The sequence below is a fragment of the Pseudophryne corroboree genome, chromosome 9, assembly GCF_028390025.1.
Source record: "Pseudophryne corroboree isolate aPseCor3 chromosome 9, aPseCor3.hap2, whole genome shotgun sequence".
NCBI classification, from domain to species: domain Eukaryota; kingdom Metazoa; phylum Chordata; class Amphibia; order Anura; family Myobatrachidae; genus Pseudophryne; species Pseudophryne corroboree.
Window position 1 is genome coordinate 66454859 of NC_086452.1, and position 16279 is coordinate 66471137.

Consider the following 16279-nt stretch of genomic DNA (forward strand, 5'->3'; position numbering starts at 1 on the left):
AACTGATGGCATAAGAATAGGTCAGTTATTGTATGACGATGACTGTAAATAAGAAGCAGAACAGAATGGATCAAGTGTGTCAGGAATAGGGCAGAGAGTAGGATTAGCAGGAACAAGGCAGAGCGGGTTATGGGCTGCAGAAAGATGGAGGAGACCTTGATCTCTGAAACGGGATGAAATGATAAAGGCTGCAGAGTAGAAAAGACAACATATAAGACTAAAGGTGGGTATAGTGTTCATTCTAGCACCCTGCACCTTTCAAAATCTATGCAGTTCCTCTTTCCTGCCTGGGGTGTCACTCTCTGCTGTGATGCTTCTCAGCACACTCTGATCTGTTACTCAGTGCTGTGATACAGGCCTCTGTAACACCAGAGCAAAGAGCGACACCCCAGGCAGGAAAGAGGAACTGCACAGGATTTGAAAGGTGCAGGGTGCTAGAATGAACACTAGGTGGGTACACACTAGACGATATGCACCGTGAGCGACATCGGCTCGTGTGTCCCCTCCCGGCCTGGGCCACCCGGCAGCGGGCATACACACATTGTGCGATATCGCACAGCGACAGGCTGTACGTGCAGCTTTGGACGATGAGTCCAAATTGCTGCGCATCGCCCGTCATCAGCTGCATACACACTGGGCGATATAGTAAACGATATCGCTCGGGAGGGGTGAAAATAAGATTTTACTTACCGATAAATCTATTTCTCATAGTCCGTAGTGGATGCTGGGGACTCCGTCAGGACCATGGGGAATAGCGGCTCCGCAGGAGACAGGGCACAAAAGCAAGCTTTTAGGATCACATGGTGTGTACTGGCTCCTCCCCCTATGACCCTCCTCCAAGCCTCAGTTAGGTACTGTGCCCGGACGAGCGTACACAATAAGGAAGGATCTTGAATCCCGGGTAAGACTCATACCAGCCACACCAATCACACCGTACAACTTGTGATTTGAACCCAGTTAACAGTATGATAACAATGAAGTAGCCTCTAAAAAAGATGGCTCACAACAATAATAACCCGATTTTTTGTAACAATAACTATGTACAAGTAATGCAGACAATCCGCACTTGGGATGGGCGCCCAGCATCCACTACGGACTATGAGAAATAGATTTATCGGTAAGTAAAATCTTATTTTCTCTAACGTCCTAGTGGATGCTGGGGACTCCGTCAGGACCATGGGGATTATACCAAAGCTCCCAAACGGGCGGGAGAGTGCGGATGACTCTGCAGCACCGAATGAGAGAACTCCAGGTCCTCCTCAGCCAGGGTATCAAATTTGTAGAATTTTGCAAACGTGTTTGCCCCTGACCAAGTAGCTGCTCGGCAAAGTTGTAAAGCCGAGACCCCTCGGGCAGCCGCCCAAGATGAGCCCACCTTCCTTGTGGAATGGGCATTTACAGATTTTGGCTGTGGCAGGCCTGCCACAGAATGTGCAAGCTGAATTGTACTACAAATCCAACGAGCAATAGTCTGCTTAGAAGCAGGAGAACCCAGCTTTTTGGGTGCCTACAATATAAACAGCAAGTCAGACTTTCTGACTCCAGCCGTCCTGGAATTATATATATATATATATATATATATATATATATATATTTTCAGGGCCCTGACAACGTCTAGCAACTTGGAGTCCTCCAAGTCCCTAGTAGCCGCAGGCACCACAATAGGTTGTTTCAGGTGAAACGCTGACACCACCTTAGGAAGAAACTGGGAACGAGTCCGCAGTTCTGCCCTGTCCGAATGGAAAATCAAATATGGGCTTTTGTAAGACAAAGCCGCCAATTTTGACAATCGCCTGGCCGAGGCCAGGGCCAACAGCATGGTCACTTTCCATGTGAGATATTTCAAATCCACAGATTTGAGTGGTTCAAACCAATATGATTTGAGGAATCCCAACACTACGTTGAGATCCCACGGTGCCACTGGAGGCACACAAGGGCTGTATATGCAATACTCCCTTGACAAACGTCTGGACTTCAGGAACTGAAGCCAATTCTTTCTGGAAGAAAATCTATAGGGCCGAAACTTGAACCTTAATGGACCCCAATTTGAGGCTCATAGACACTCCTGTTTGCAGGAAGTGCAGAAATCGACCTAGTTGAAATTTTTTCGTGGGGCCTTCCTGGCCTCACCCACGCAACATATTTTTACCACATGTGGTGATAACGTTGTGCGGTCACCTCCTTCCTGGCTTTGACCAGGGTAGGTATGACCTCTTCCGGAATGCCTTTTCCCTTAGGATCCAGCGTTCAAACCGCCATGCCGTCAAACGCAGTCGCGGTAAGTCTTGGAACAGACAAGGTCCCTGCTGGAGCAGGTCCTTTCTTAAAGGCCGATGCCACGGTTCCTCTTGGAACAGACATGGTACTTGCTGAAAGCAAATCCCTTCTTAGCTCCCGAGGCCATTAGTCCTCTGTGAGCATCTCTTGAAGTTCCGGTTACCAAGTCCCTCTTGGCCAATCCGGAGCCACGAGTATAGTTCTTACTCCTCTATGTCTTATAATTCTCAATACCTTGGTTATGAGAAGCAGAGGAGGGAACACATACACCGACTGTTACACCCACGGTGTTACCAGGACGTCCACAGCTATCGCCTGAAGGTCTCGTGACCTGGCGCAATACCTGTCCCATTTTTTGTTCGGGCGGGACGCCATCATGTCCACCTTTGGTCTTTCCCAACGGTTCACAATCATGCGGAAAACTTCCCGATGAAGTTCCCACTCTCCCGGGTGGAGGTCGTGCCTGCTGAGGAAGTCTGCTTCCCAGTCGTCCACTCCCGGAATGACAGTGCTGACAGTGCTATCACATGATTTTCCGCCTAGCGAAAAATCCTTGCAGTTTTGCCACTGCCCTCCTGCTTCTTGTGCCGCCCTTTCTGTTTACGTGGGCGACTGCCGTGATGTTATCCCACTGGATCAATACCGGCTGACCTTGAAGCAGAGGTCTTGCTAAGCTTAGAGCATTATAAATTTGCTCTTAGCTCCAGTATATTTATGTGGAGAGAATTCTCCAGACTTGATCACACTCCTTGTGTGACTGCTCCCCAGCCTCTCAGGCTGGCCTCCGTGGTCACCAGCATCCAATCCTGAATGCCGAATCTGCGGCCCTCTAGAAGATGAGCACTCTGTAATCACCACAGGAGAGACACCCTTGTCCTTGGATATAGGGTTATCCGCTGATGCATCTGAAGATGCGATCCGGACCATTTGTCCAGCAGATCCCACTGAAGAGTTCTTGCGTGAAATCTGCCGAATGGAAGCGCTTCGTAATAAGCCACCATTTTTACCAGGACTCTTGTGCAATGATGCACTGACACTTTTCCTGGTTTTAGGAGGATCCCGATTAGCTCGGATAACTCCCTGGCTTTCTCCTCTGGGAGAAACACCTTTTCCTGGACTGTGTCCAGAATCATCCCTAGGACCAGCAGACGTGTCGTCGGAACAACTGCGGTTTTGGAATATTTAGAATCCACCCGTGCTGTCGTAGAACTACTTGAGATAGTGCTACTCCGACCTCCAACTGTTCTCTGGACCTTGTTCTTATCAGGAGGTCGTCCATTTTCTTTGAAGACGAATCCTCCTTTCGGTCATTACCTTGGTAAGGACCCGGGGTGCCTTGGACAATCCAACGGCATCGTCTTGAAACTGATAGTGACAGTTCTGTACCACGAACCTGAGGTACCCTTGGAGAGAAAAGGCAAATTTTGGGACATGGAGGTAAGCATCCCTGATGTCCCGGGACACCATATAGTCCCCTTGTTCTTTGCTATCACTGCTCTGAGTGACTCCATCTGGATTTGAACCCTTGCAAGTGTTCAAATTTTTCAGATTTAGAATAGGTCTCACCTAGCCTTCAGTACCACCATATAGTGTGGAGTAATACCCCTTTCCTTGTTGTCGGAGGGGTAATTTTATTATCACCTGCTGGGAATACAGCTTGTGAATTGTTTTCAATACTGCCTCCCTGTCGGAGGGAGACATTGGTACAGCAGACTACAGGAACCTGCGAGGGGGGAAACCTCTCGACATTCCAATCTGTACCCCTTGGATACTACTTGTAGGATCCAGGGGTCCTGTACGGTCCCAGCGTCATGCTGAGAACTTGGTAGAAGCGGTGGAGGGCTTCTGTTCCTGGGAATGGGCTGCCTGCTGCAGTCTTCTTCCCTTTCCTCTATCCCTGGGCAGATATGACTCTTATAGGGACGAAAGGACTGAGGCTGAAAAGACGGTGTCTTTTTCTGCAGAGATGTGACTTAGGGTAAAAAACGGTGGATTTTCCAGCAGATGCCCTGGCCACCAGGTCCCATGGACCGACCCCAAATAACTCCTCCCCTTTATACGGCAATACATCTTTGTGCCGTTTGGAATCTGCATCACCTGACCACTGTCGTGTCCATAAACATCTTCTTGCAGATATGGACATCGCATTTACTCTTGATGCCAGAGTGCAAATATCCCTCTGCGCATCTCGCATATATAGAAATGCATCCTTTAAATGCTCTATATTCAATAAAATACTGTCCCTGTCAAAGGTATCAATATTTTTAGTCAGGGAATCCGACCAAGCCACCTCAGCTCTGCACATCCAGGCTGAGGCGATCGCTGGTCGCAGTATAACACCAGCATGTGTGTGTATACTTTTTAGGATATTTTTCAGCCTCCTATCAAGCTGGCTCCTTAAGTACGGCCCTATCTGTAGATGGTACCGCCACTTGTTCTGATAAGCGTGTGAGCGCCTTATCCACCCTGAGGGGTGTTTCCCACCGCGCCTTAACTTCTGGCGGGAAAGGGTATACCGCCAATAATTTTCTATCGGGGGAAACCCACGCATCATCACACACTTCATTTAATTTATCTGATTCAGGAAAAACTACAGGTAGTTTTTTCACCTCACACATAATACCCTTTTTTGTGGTACTTGGAGTATCAGAAATATGTAACACCTCCTTCATTGCCCTTAACGTGTGGCCCTAAAAGAAAATACGTTTGTTTCTTCACCGTCGACACTGAAATCAGTGTCCATGTCTGGGTCTGTGTCGACCGACTGAGGTAAATGGGCATTTTACAGCCCCTGACGGTGTTTGAGACGCCTGGACAGATACTAATTTGTTCGCCGGCCCTCTCATGTCGTCAACCGGCTTGCAGCGTGTTGACATTGTCACGTAATTTCCATAAATAAGCCATCCATTCCGGTGTCGACTCCCTAGAGAGTGACATCACCATTACAGGCAATTTGCTCCGCCTCCTCACCAATATTTTCCTCATACATGTCGACACACACGTACCGACATACAGCACACACATAGGGAATGCTCTGATAGAGGACAGGACCCACTAGCCCTTTGGGGAGACAGAGGGAGAGTTTGCCAGCACACACCAAAACGCTATAATTATCCAGGGACAACCTTTATATAAGTGTTCCTTTTATAGCATTTTAATATATATACATATCGCCAAATCAGTGCCCCCCCTCTCTGTTTTAACCCTGTTTCTGTAGTGCAGTGCAGGGGAGATCATGGGAGCCTTCCCACCAGCCTTTCTGTGAGGGAAAATGGCGCTGTGTGCTGAGGAGAATAGGCCCCGCCCCCTTTTCGGCGGGCTTCTTCTCCGGAGTTTTAGATATCTGGCAGGGGTTAAATACATCCATATAGCCTCAAGGGCTATATGTGATGTATTTTTCGCCATACAGGTATTATACATTGCTGCCCAGGGCGCCCCCCCCCAGCGCCCTGCACCCTCCGTGACCGCTGTGTGAAGTGTGCTGACAACAATGGCACACAGCTGCAGTGCTGTGCGCTACCTGATGAAGACTGAGAGTCTTCTGCCGCCTGGTTCCGGACCTCTTCATCTTCAGCATCTGCAAGGGGGGTCGGCGGCGCGGCTCCGGGACGAACCCCAGGGCGAGCCCTGTGTTCCGACTCCCTCTGGAGCTATGTCCAGTAGCCTAAGAATCCAATCCATCCTGCACGCAGGTGAGTTGAAAATCTCTCCCCTAAGTCCCTCGATGCAGTGAGCCTGTTGCCAGCAGGACTCACTGAAAATAAAGAACCTAAAAACTTTTTCTAAGCAACTCTTTAAGAGAGCCACCTAGATTGCACCCTTCTCGGCCGGGCACAAAAACCTAACTGAGGCTTGGAGGAGGGTCATAGGGGGAGGAGCCAGTACACACCATGTGATCCTAAAAGCTTGCTTTTGTGCCCTGTCTCCTGCGGAGCCGCTATTCCCCATGGTCCTGACGGAGTCCCCAGCATCCACTAGGACGTTAGAGAAATTAGTGATATCGGTTACTATATCGCTAAGTGTGTATTCCTTTAGACTACATACAATGACAAGAGTCCAATAAACACACATCTGAGGTTAATGCAGATATATATGGCTGAAGTAAAGCCAGGAATATAGCACAACGTAGAGACTGAAGAAGGAACAGAACAGATCAAATTTACATCAGTTTATTGACAGTCAAATGTTAAAGCAAAAACCTAAGGGCCACACTTAACATTTTGCATATGGATGTAAAACCATTACCCGACTCTGCAGTTTATGCTGTCCAGTAACTGAGATAGTGGTGCACTTAATGTACTCAGTAGATTTATATTTCAATAGGGTTTGTGTCTACTTTTACTCAAATTAGTACACGTAGAATCTGCTTCTAATTAAAAATATTTTTACTTCAATTAATAAACAGTAATAGCACACGTAAAAACTTTAAGAATCAAGGAATCAATTAATGTATTCCACACACATTGATGGGAGGCAATAAATGTCCTTTTACGCTGTAAATAAATAGCAACAGTGTAGCTCATATGATACTAAACAGACCCGTCCAATCTGTTACATCAAAATGTATCAAGCTGTAACATATGCTGATTGCTTAATAGAAACTGAATAGAAAATCTCTCAGGTCCTCCTGCTACTGGCGTCCCAGTGCAGAGGAATGCTGCTGTGTAATAATTACCCGAGCCTGCGGGAATATCCAGTAATACAGTGCAGGCTCCCAGAAAGATGTCCTTACAGCATTCAACCAACGCGCCTACTGCCGGCACTATTAGCGGTGCAGATCTCAGTCTCTGTCCTGGCGGGCGGGTATGGGGCACTCCAATTGCCGCTTTACAGTGTAGCCGCTGAAGATAGCACAGTCTCTGCCCTGGCAGGCGGGTATAAGCAGGTCCTATTAGCGCTTCCAATAAAGCCGCTAGAGATAGCACTCATGTAGGTGCTTCCCTCAGTGTGTGGATACAAACAGGGAGATGACGTCATTGACGGGTCTTTTTAGTATCACATGAGCTACACTGTTGCTATTTATTTACAGCGTAAAAGGACATTTATTGCCTCCTATCAATGTGTGTGGAATACATTAATTGATTCCTTGATTCTTAAAGTTTTTATGTGTGTTATTACTGTTTATTAATTGAAGTAAAAATATTTTTAATTAGAAGCAGATTCTACGTGTACTAATTTGAGTAAAAGCAGCCACAAACCCTATTAAAATATAGGGGGTCATTCCGAGTTGTTCGCTCGCAAGCCGTTTTTAGCAGCTTTGCACACGCTAAGCCTACGCCTACTGGAAGTGAATCTTAGCATAGTAAAATTGCGAACGAAAGATTCGCAATATTGCGAAAAGACATCTCTGCAGTTTCTGAGTAGCTCCAGACTTACTCGGCATCTGCGATCAGTTCAGTGCTTGTCGTTCCTGGTTTGACGTCACAAACACACCCAGCGTTCGCCCAGACACTCCTCCGTTTCTCCAGCCACTCCCGCGTTTTTCCCAGAAACGGTAGCGTTTTTTCCCACACGCCCATAAAACGGCCTGTTTCCGCCCAGAAACACCCACTTCCTGTCAATCACATTATGATCGCCTGAACGAAGAAAAAGCCGTGAGTAAAATTCCTAACTTCATAGCAAATTTACTTGGCGCAGTCGCAGTGCGAACATTGCGCATGCGCACTAAGCGGAAAATCGCTGCGATGCGATGAAATTTACCGAGCGAACAACTCGGAATGACCCCCATAAATCTACTGAGTACATTGGGGGTAATTCCAAGTTGATCGCAGCAGGAAATTTTTTAGCAGTTGGGCAAAACCATGTGCACTGCAGGGGAGGCAGATATAACATGTGCAGAGAGAGTTAGATTTGGGTGGGTTATTTTGTTTCTGTGCAGGGTAAATACTGGCTGCTTTATTTTTACGCTGCAATTTAGATTGCAGATTGAACACACCACACCCAAATCTAACTCTCTCTGCACATGTTATATCTGCCTCCCCTGCAGTGCACATGGTTTTGCCCAACTGCTAAAAAAAATTCCTGCTGCGATCAACTTGGAATTACCCCCCTTAAGCGCACCACTATTTTTTCTTTATTCTAGGTTGTTTTGGGGATCTGGCTAATCCTTTAAGTGTGTGTAGCTGATGTCCAATTAAGTATAAATTGGTTAATTTGTGCCGGGAGTTGGGGTGAGATTCACCTCTAATTGTTTGTCCAGTAACTGAGGAGGACTTCTCGGCACTCATCTCATTACAGTATCTCACCCTACAACCTGCCCCTCTGACACTCTCCGCTTCTCAATGATTACAGCAAAGTTTAATGGCTACATGTACAAGCATCACTTTTGCCGACATTCGGGAGCAGGATAATTCAAACTGGGAAGGAACAAACTTGCAGCGCAGCCTGGTTGCAAGTACAGCTGCAGCAGCACGTACCGCCATTCTCTGCTACACAGCAGCTGGCGGTAAGTCGCAGTGAGTATATAGGTTACTTAAGTTTCCATTATAATTCAATTCTTTCAAGGGGCATACTGTATATAATAAATAAATTTGCCAAAATAAATATAATTTATTTATTAACAGTTTCTTATATAGTGCAGAAAATTCCATTGCGCTCAACAACTGGAAGCAATGATAAAACAAAACTGGGTAATAACTAATAATAGTGCCTTGCTAAAGTATTCACCCCCCCCCCCCCCCTTTACCTATTTTGTTACATTACAACCTGTAATTTAATTTATTTTTTTTTTTTTTTTTTTTTTATGTGATGGCTCTGCACAAAATAGTCTAAGTTGGTGAAGCGAAATGAGAAAAATGTACATAAAAATAATTTTTATAAATAAAAATTTGAAACTTGGCATGTGCATATGTATTCACCCCCTTTGCTATGAAGACCCTCAAAAGTTCTGGTGCAACCAATTACCTTCAGAAGTCACATAATTAGTGAAATTAAGTCCACCTGTGTGCAATGTAAGTGTCACATGATCTGTCAGTATAAACACACCTTTTCTGAAAGGCCCCAGAGGCTGCAACACCACTAAGTAAGAGGAATCACACCATGAAGACCAAGGAGCTCTCCAAACAAGTCAGGGACAAAGTTGTTGAGAAGTACAAGTCAGGGTTGGGTTATAAAAAAATATCCAAATCTTTGATGATCCCCGGAGCACCATCAAATCCATCATCTTCAACTGGAAAGAACATGGTACCACAACAAACCTGTCAAGAGAGGGCCGGCCACCAAAACTCACAGACCGGGCAAGGAGGGCATTAATCAGAGAGGCAGCACAGAGACCAAAGGTAACCCTGAAGGAGCTGCAGAGTTCCACAGCAGAGACTGGTGTATGTGCGCATGTGACCACAATAATCCATACACTCCATAGAGCTGGGCTTTATGGAAGAGTGGCCAGGAAAAAGCCATTACTTAGTGTTAAAAATAAGAAGGCACGTTTTGCGTTTGCCCAAAGGCATGTGGACAGCTCCCCAAATGTATGGAGGAAGGTGCACTGGTCAGATGAGACTAAAATTTAACTTTTCGGCCACCATGGAAAACGCTATGTCTGGCGCAAACCCAACACATCCCATCACCCCAAGAACACCATCCCCACAGTGAAACATGGTGGTGGCAGCATCATGCTGTGGGGATGTTTTTCAGCAGCAGGGACTGGTAAGCTGTTTAGAGTAGAGGGAAAGATGGATGATGCTAAATACAGGGATATTCTTGAGCAAAACCTGTTTCAGTCTGCCTGTGATTTGAGACTGGGACGGAGGTTCTTCTTCCAGCAGGACAATGACCCGAAGCATACTGCTAAAGCAACACTCGAGTGGTTTAAGCGGAAACATTTAAATGTGTTGGAATGGACTAGTCAAAGCCCAGATCTCAATCCAATTGAGAACCTGTGGTCAGACTTGAAGACTGCTGTTCACAAGCGGAAACCATCCAACAAGAAGGAGCTGGAGCAGTTTTACCTTGAGGAATGGGCAAAAATCCCAGTGGCAAGATGTGGCAAGCTCATAGCGACTTGCAGCTGTAATTGCCGCAAAAAGTGGCTCTACAAAGTACTGACTTTAGGGGAGTGAATAGTTATGCACGCTGAAGTTTTCTGTTATTTTGTCCTATTTGTTGTATGCTTCACAATAAAAAAAATAAAACAAAACATCTTTAAAGTTGTAGGCATGTTCTGTGAATGAAATGATGCAAACCTTCAAACAATCCATTTTAATTCCAGGTTGTGAGGCAACAAAACTTGAAAAATGCAAAGGGGGGTGAATACTTTAGCAAGGCACTGATAGATAGATAGATAGATAGATAGATAGATAGATAGATAGATAGATAGATAGATAGATAGATCTCTATGTGTGTGTATGTATATATATATATATATATATATATATATATACACACACACACATACATACACACACACATACATACATACATACATACATACATACACACACATGCACCAGCATCTTTCCTTAAATAGGGAGTGGGCCAGTTATCCATCACTATGGGTGCAGGATTCCAGGACGGTGGGTTGGGGGTCCCCAGAGACATCAGTGTACCAAGATTCCTGTTGCCGGGCCTGCTTGTACTGTCTGTTTGTATATACTGTATAGTTTGTATGTATTATTGTAATTTCCCTGTGTGGCATTACGGACACTTGATGGCGCCATAGAAACAAAAGATAATAAAGCATAATTGGCATGACTCTGCATCGCCCCATATCTGGTGCATGTACAGTGTGAACTTACACAATGCTCCACATCCCCCTTAGTCAGCGACAATGGCTTATAAGACTGAATAAAACATTTTCATTGCAAATCATTAATATTCTGATCACCCTCTGTTTGCTGTCACTGCCAAATTCCTGCACTTTGTTATCACAACCGGGACCAACAGTCTCAGCAATTAAACTAAGATTAGACCCTTTCATGGCACCCAGAGAGTAGCAGTTAGCACTCTGCATTCCCTAATCCCACTGATGGTCCGGTGACATCACCACGTACCGAGATCCCTGCTCTGCAGATACAGCACTGTGGCGGGGGTTACATCATTGCCCTTTTACATTTTGTCCATGAACACAATTGGAAACACCTGGTTTTAAAACAATAAGGGCTGTATTTACTAAAGCTTCTAAAATGGAAAAGTGATGTTGCCCATAGCAACCAATCGGATTCTGTCTATCATTTTCTAGGAAGCAATAGAGAAATGATAGACAGAATCTGATTGGTTGCTATGGGCTACATCACCACTTTTTATTTTCAGAAGCTTTAGTAAATTAAAGCCTTCTAAAAATGGCTTCTCCGCGCTGCTCCCTACCTATGGGACTCTCTGCCTTATCGAAACAGACTCTCCCCCACACTACAGTCTACAAGAATTCACATAAAACAACCGCTCCCTTCATCCTATCTTTTACCCCCTATGCACTGTCCACACGTGTCCCATTGCTCCTCTTGTTTACACCTCCCCTGCCCCTCAGTGGTTCTCAAAATCAGTCCTCAAATGCCCCTAACAGGCCATGTTTTGTGGATTCCTTTAATCATGCACAGGTAAGTTACTCTATTTTGCTGGGTCAGTAATTATCCTCAGAACATGACCTGTTGGGGGCAGGGGCGCCACTGGGGTCAGTGACAACCAGTGCAATGGAAAAGCCCCCATGCGCCCGAAAAGAGGGGTGTGGCCTCACTGGAAGGGCATGGCCTTGCAGCCAGTCCCCTATTTTCATCACTGCGGTGGGGTGCCTAACATTCCTAGATTTGCTGGGCTGCCCCCCGAGTATCTTCTGGCTGCACTACCGGCTCCTACACTATGACAGGAGCTGACTGCCGCATGTAATGTCACAGTGCAGCACCCGGCTCCTGTCACTGGAAGCAGTTAGCGTTTTGGTGTCACCCTGCGATTGGTTACGCCTGGGTGTGGCCCACACCCCCCTAGTGACACTACTGGTTGGAATTGAGAACCACTGCTCTAGATTGTAAGCTCTCATTGGCAGGACCGTCACTTTCTTATGTCTCATGTCTGTCCCCTTCTCTCTACCCCATTTGGACCTATTATGTTTTATGCTGCAGCTTTGAGTGTTATTCTCCTATTTTCAGCCTACACATACGGACGCTGTAACTGACTGCTACTTGTCAGTTTGTACTCCTGTATCTGTGTGACTGTCAAGTCTGACAAATGTTTGGCGCTGTACTAATAATCGATGATGACAAATAACGGAGGCTAGCTAGGCAAAACACTGTACTTCCTCCCGTATAATAACTGATGGACACCTACCTGCAGAACTGCAATGTGTTTCTCCAGAGTACGACACTCCTCATGAAATAAAGATCTGCAACAAAAATGAGGTTCAGGGTCACTGAAAAGGGATGCAGTCAATTTGCCGGCGTTCAGGATAACGACGCAGAAATCCCGCCAGCCGGAATCCCGGTACACCAGGGCTATTCCCACTCGTGGCTGTCTATGACACCCATACAGTGGGAATACAGCCTGTGGCCAGCAAGGGGACTCTTAGCGCTCGCCCCGCTGTTGGCATTTCTGGCGGGTGGGTGGCAAAAGTCTGAAACAAAAGTCTCTGATCGCTGTCTACCTCCAAAAGCAGGTGAGAGTAACAAAAGCTACCATTTCAATAAGATAAATTCTCAAGCCTCAGGAGCAATGTATTGTGCCCTCCGAGTGCATAGTCTAGAGTGCCAGAGCATATAAAAAGAAAATTGGACAGATTCCTACAGTGGCGCAATGAACTTTCCTTATATTTTGTGCTCACTTTAAGGCTTACGTTCAAAGGATGCTGTTATTTCACATAAAGGTATCTTTCAATGGGACTCTGTATCCTTTCTCATTTATTCCTTAAATGCGCTTTATGCTTATGATCAGATGCAATGGCTGTGCAGTAGGAAGACCCCTGTGTGCCCACTGTGAGTGTCCTGATCCAGCACGTGTGTCACCCAGCAGGCTTCTTCACAGACACAAAGTGAGCACAAAATATAAGGAAAGTTCATTGTGTATGTGTGGCACCCATGGTGTTGGGAATATACAAGAGTGAAAGAAACCTTTATGAGTTTTGTCCAGAGTGTTTGGAAGTAAGCACACATGTAAGCAGCATTTCGTCATCCACATAAAGGGTGAACCCGTATAAATAGACCATCGCAATACCTATAGAAATTGGGTTAGGAGGATCCCAGGTGGAAGGTGTACATATGAGCACCTCATGAAGGACTTTCCCTGAACAGCTGCATATATTTAGTTTTTTCCTATATATCGGCAATCGGATTTGGATCAACATATGGACTCAGTACGAAAACATCCATGAACATTTGACCCTAACGGGTAATATCAGACATATTTTGTGAATTTGCGCCACTGTAGGAATCTGTCCAATTTTCTTTTTATATGTATTATTTTAATGTGTTTGGTGACACATCAGGATAGAATCTTGCGTTTGGCTGCATTGGGAGTGCGTAGGGGGATATCTTAAATTCTTGTTGCATTAGAGTGCCAGAGCCTCTTACATCTGGTATGAAGTTGGGGTGACCTGGTTGGGATGTAGTCAAAAGGTCAACACAACAATGTTTGGTGGGGGTGGGTTGGGGTGGGGGGATATGGTTTAGTCATTAGAGGGGGGGTTAGGGAGTAGGGTTACGGATAGCCAAGAAATACTTAGAAGAAGGTTGTAGGGTCGGAGGTCTGACAATCACAAGACCGTCAGGGCTAGCAAGATGCAGCTGGAACCGCTGCAGCCGCAAGGAGAAGGTAAGTCACTGCTGGCCCTCCGGGGACGATATGATGGCATTCTAACACGTCAACTTATCACACCCAACTCACTGGGATGTCAGAATTTTCATTTACTTCGCAGGCGCATACACCTAATTCATTGCAAAAAATAATAATCCAGCTGACTGTGCAGATGAAATGCAAATAAAATACATACAGATGTAGCCATGTTCATCTTGGCAAAAAGCAATCGCGGACGGTCACGAGTGTGCGTATGCATGCACACAGCATGCACACAGCCATAAGCAATGCATGGAGTGATCGCTGGGTGCAAACTGCGATGTGTATGACCGTGCGTACGCATCACGGCATCAACGAGCCTGGCTACAGATGTAGCCAAGCTGAACGTGGCTACATCTTGCCGCGATCGGGCCTTGTTGGGCATGACAGTGTGCACGTCTGGGGCGCGCGTGCGTGTCCATGAATGGGAACAGCAAATGCTGCAGCACCGGCACAAGTACGCGCAAGAGCGCCAAGCCACGCGCGAGAGTGCTCGTTTAGCGCAGATGTAGCCACGATGTACATCTTTATATGCGCTTTATTAAAAGTAACAGAGTCCTACAGGATCCGGCATCCGCCTGTCTCCTTGCCTGATATAAGTAACGCACCTCCAACCATCCTACGTGTATACCGTCTAACAATAGTAATGGTCACATATAAAACTAATAGCAATGGATGAACTTTTGCCAACTTGGGCACCGGAGCAATACTGAATTACTCCGATGGATCTGTGTCTGCCACCTCATATTGCAGCTAAATACCTATTCTGTCTGACACAATCATGTTATTAATGAATAGTGTGATAATGAAAATAATGAGAACAGGATAACAACACGTCCAGCTTCTAGAATCTTATCTATCCTCTCCGGATCTCTCCCCATATGTGCTGGCTGCATTCAGAGCATCAATATACTGCCATACCCAGGAATCAAACCCATAACCTATTGCATTCTAGTCAAATACCCTCCTCATTGAGTAGTAGTAAGAATTCTCTAGTTTAGAATTCTCTAGTTTTCCATGCAAGGGCAGATAGCTCAATGAGTAGAGCGCCTGACTGCAATGCCACAGGCAATGGGTTCGAATCCCAGGTATGTCTGTATCTTGTTCATAAATATTGTATAGGTATTAGCAACGGTGGGGGAAAGGAGACAGAGGCGGTCAGGCAATGGTGGGCATCAAAAAAAGGGGGACGCTACTAGTGTCATCCATAACTCAGAGTGGTCCTTTTGCTCTGCACATTCAATCTGTAGCCAAATCCTGTTCCACACATCTAAGAGACCTGTATCTCGCATCTTGCATAGGGCACTACATAAACTATAATTCATCAGGCCAAATGTAATAGCTGCCATTTTCCGGACCAATTCCGTCGAGTTAGTCACTAGAATTATTGCGGCAATTATTTTAAAGGCCAAAACAGCCTAATTTTGCCTGTAATCTAATGGGCGCTTGAAATCTAATGACTATTTTGACAGAATCTATACAGACTTTCACAAATTGCAGACTATTACATTTGGTCCATGCACTCATTATTTCCCGCACTGATTATTGCAACATCATCCTTACTGGTCTTTCCCATATCAGTCCTTCAGCCAACTGAACAATCTTTTACAGCTAAAACAAGCAAAAGTAAATTCCCCTAGATGGCGCCAGCGATACTATGTTCCCTACTAATAGCAGCTGTTTAGGGAGAAACTCAATCTTCAAACTACAATGGAATAGTCAAATGCAAACTACACATAAATGAAAATGTGCTGGTTAATAGTGTCCTATTAGTGAAAGATTATAAATGACCTAAATACCAAAAAAACAAATATGGAGACCACATGTTTGCCAATAATAACACATAAATGTAATTAGGCAAAGCCACAAATCGCGTACTTTTAAAACACTGCACAGCTAATATAGTCACACTATGCATGGGGAAAACACAATACATTATGACAACAGATGTTAAATTCAGTTACCCCACTACTGTATTCTACCGTATGACCCCCCTTTATTATATCCTACCTGAGTACACCCCTCTATTCTATTTAACCCAATTACCCCCTCTATTCTATTCAACCAAATAACCAACCCTCTAACCAATTACCCCTCTATTCTAATCTACCCAATTACCCCCCTCTTTTCTATTCTACCCAATTACCAACCCTCTAACCAATTACCCCCCCCTATTCTATCCAATTACCCCCTCTATTCTATTTGACCCAATTACCCCCTCTATTCTATTCTACCTAATTACCAACCCTCT

The 16279-nt window shown here is 45.4% G+C and overlaps 1 protein-coding gene across 2 annotated transcripts in view; it reads right to left on the reverse strand.

The window, feature by feature from the left end:
- CCDC24 (coiled-coil domain containing 24) overlaps nt 1-16279 on the reverse strand; it is a 93118-nt gene that overhangs the window by 12813 nt on the left and 64026 nt on the right. For both annotated transcript variants that reach the window (XM_063938699.1, XM_063938698.1), the window contains one exon: nt 12532-12586. In XM_063938699.1, coding sequence (XP_063794769.1) covers nt 12532-12586 — 55 coding nt within the window. The remainder of the gene's footprint in view (nt 1-12531; nt 12587-16279) is intronic.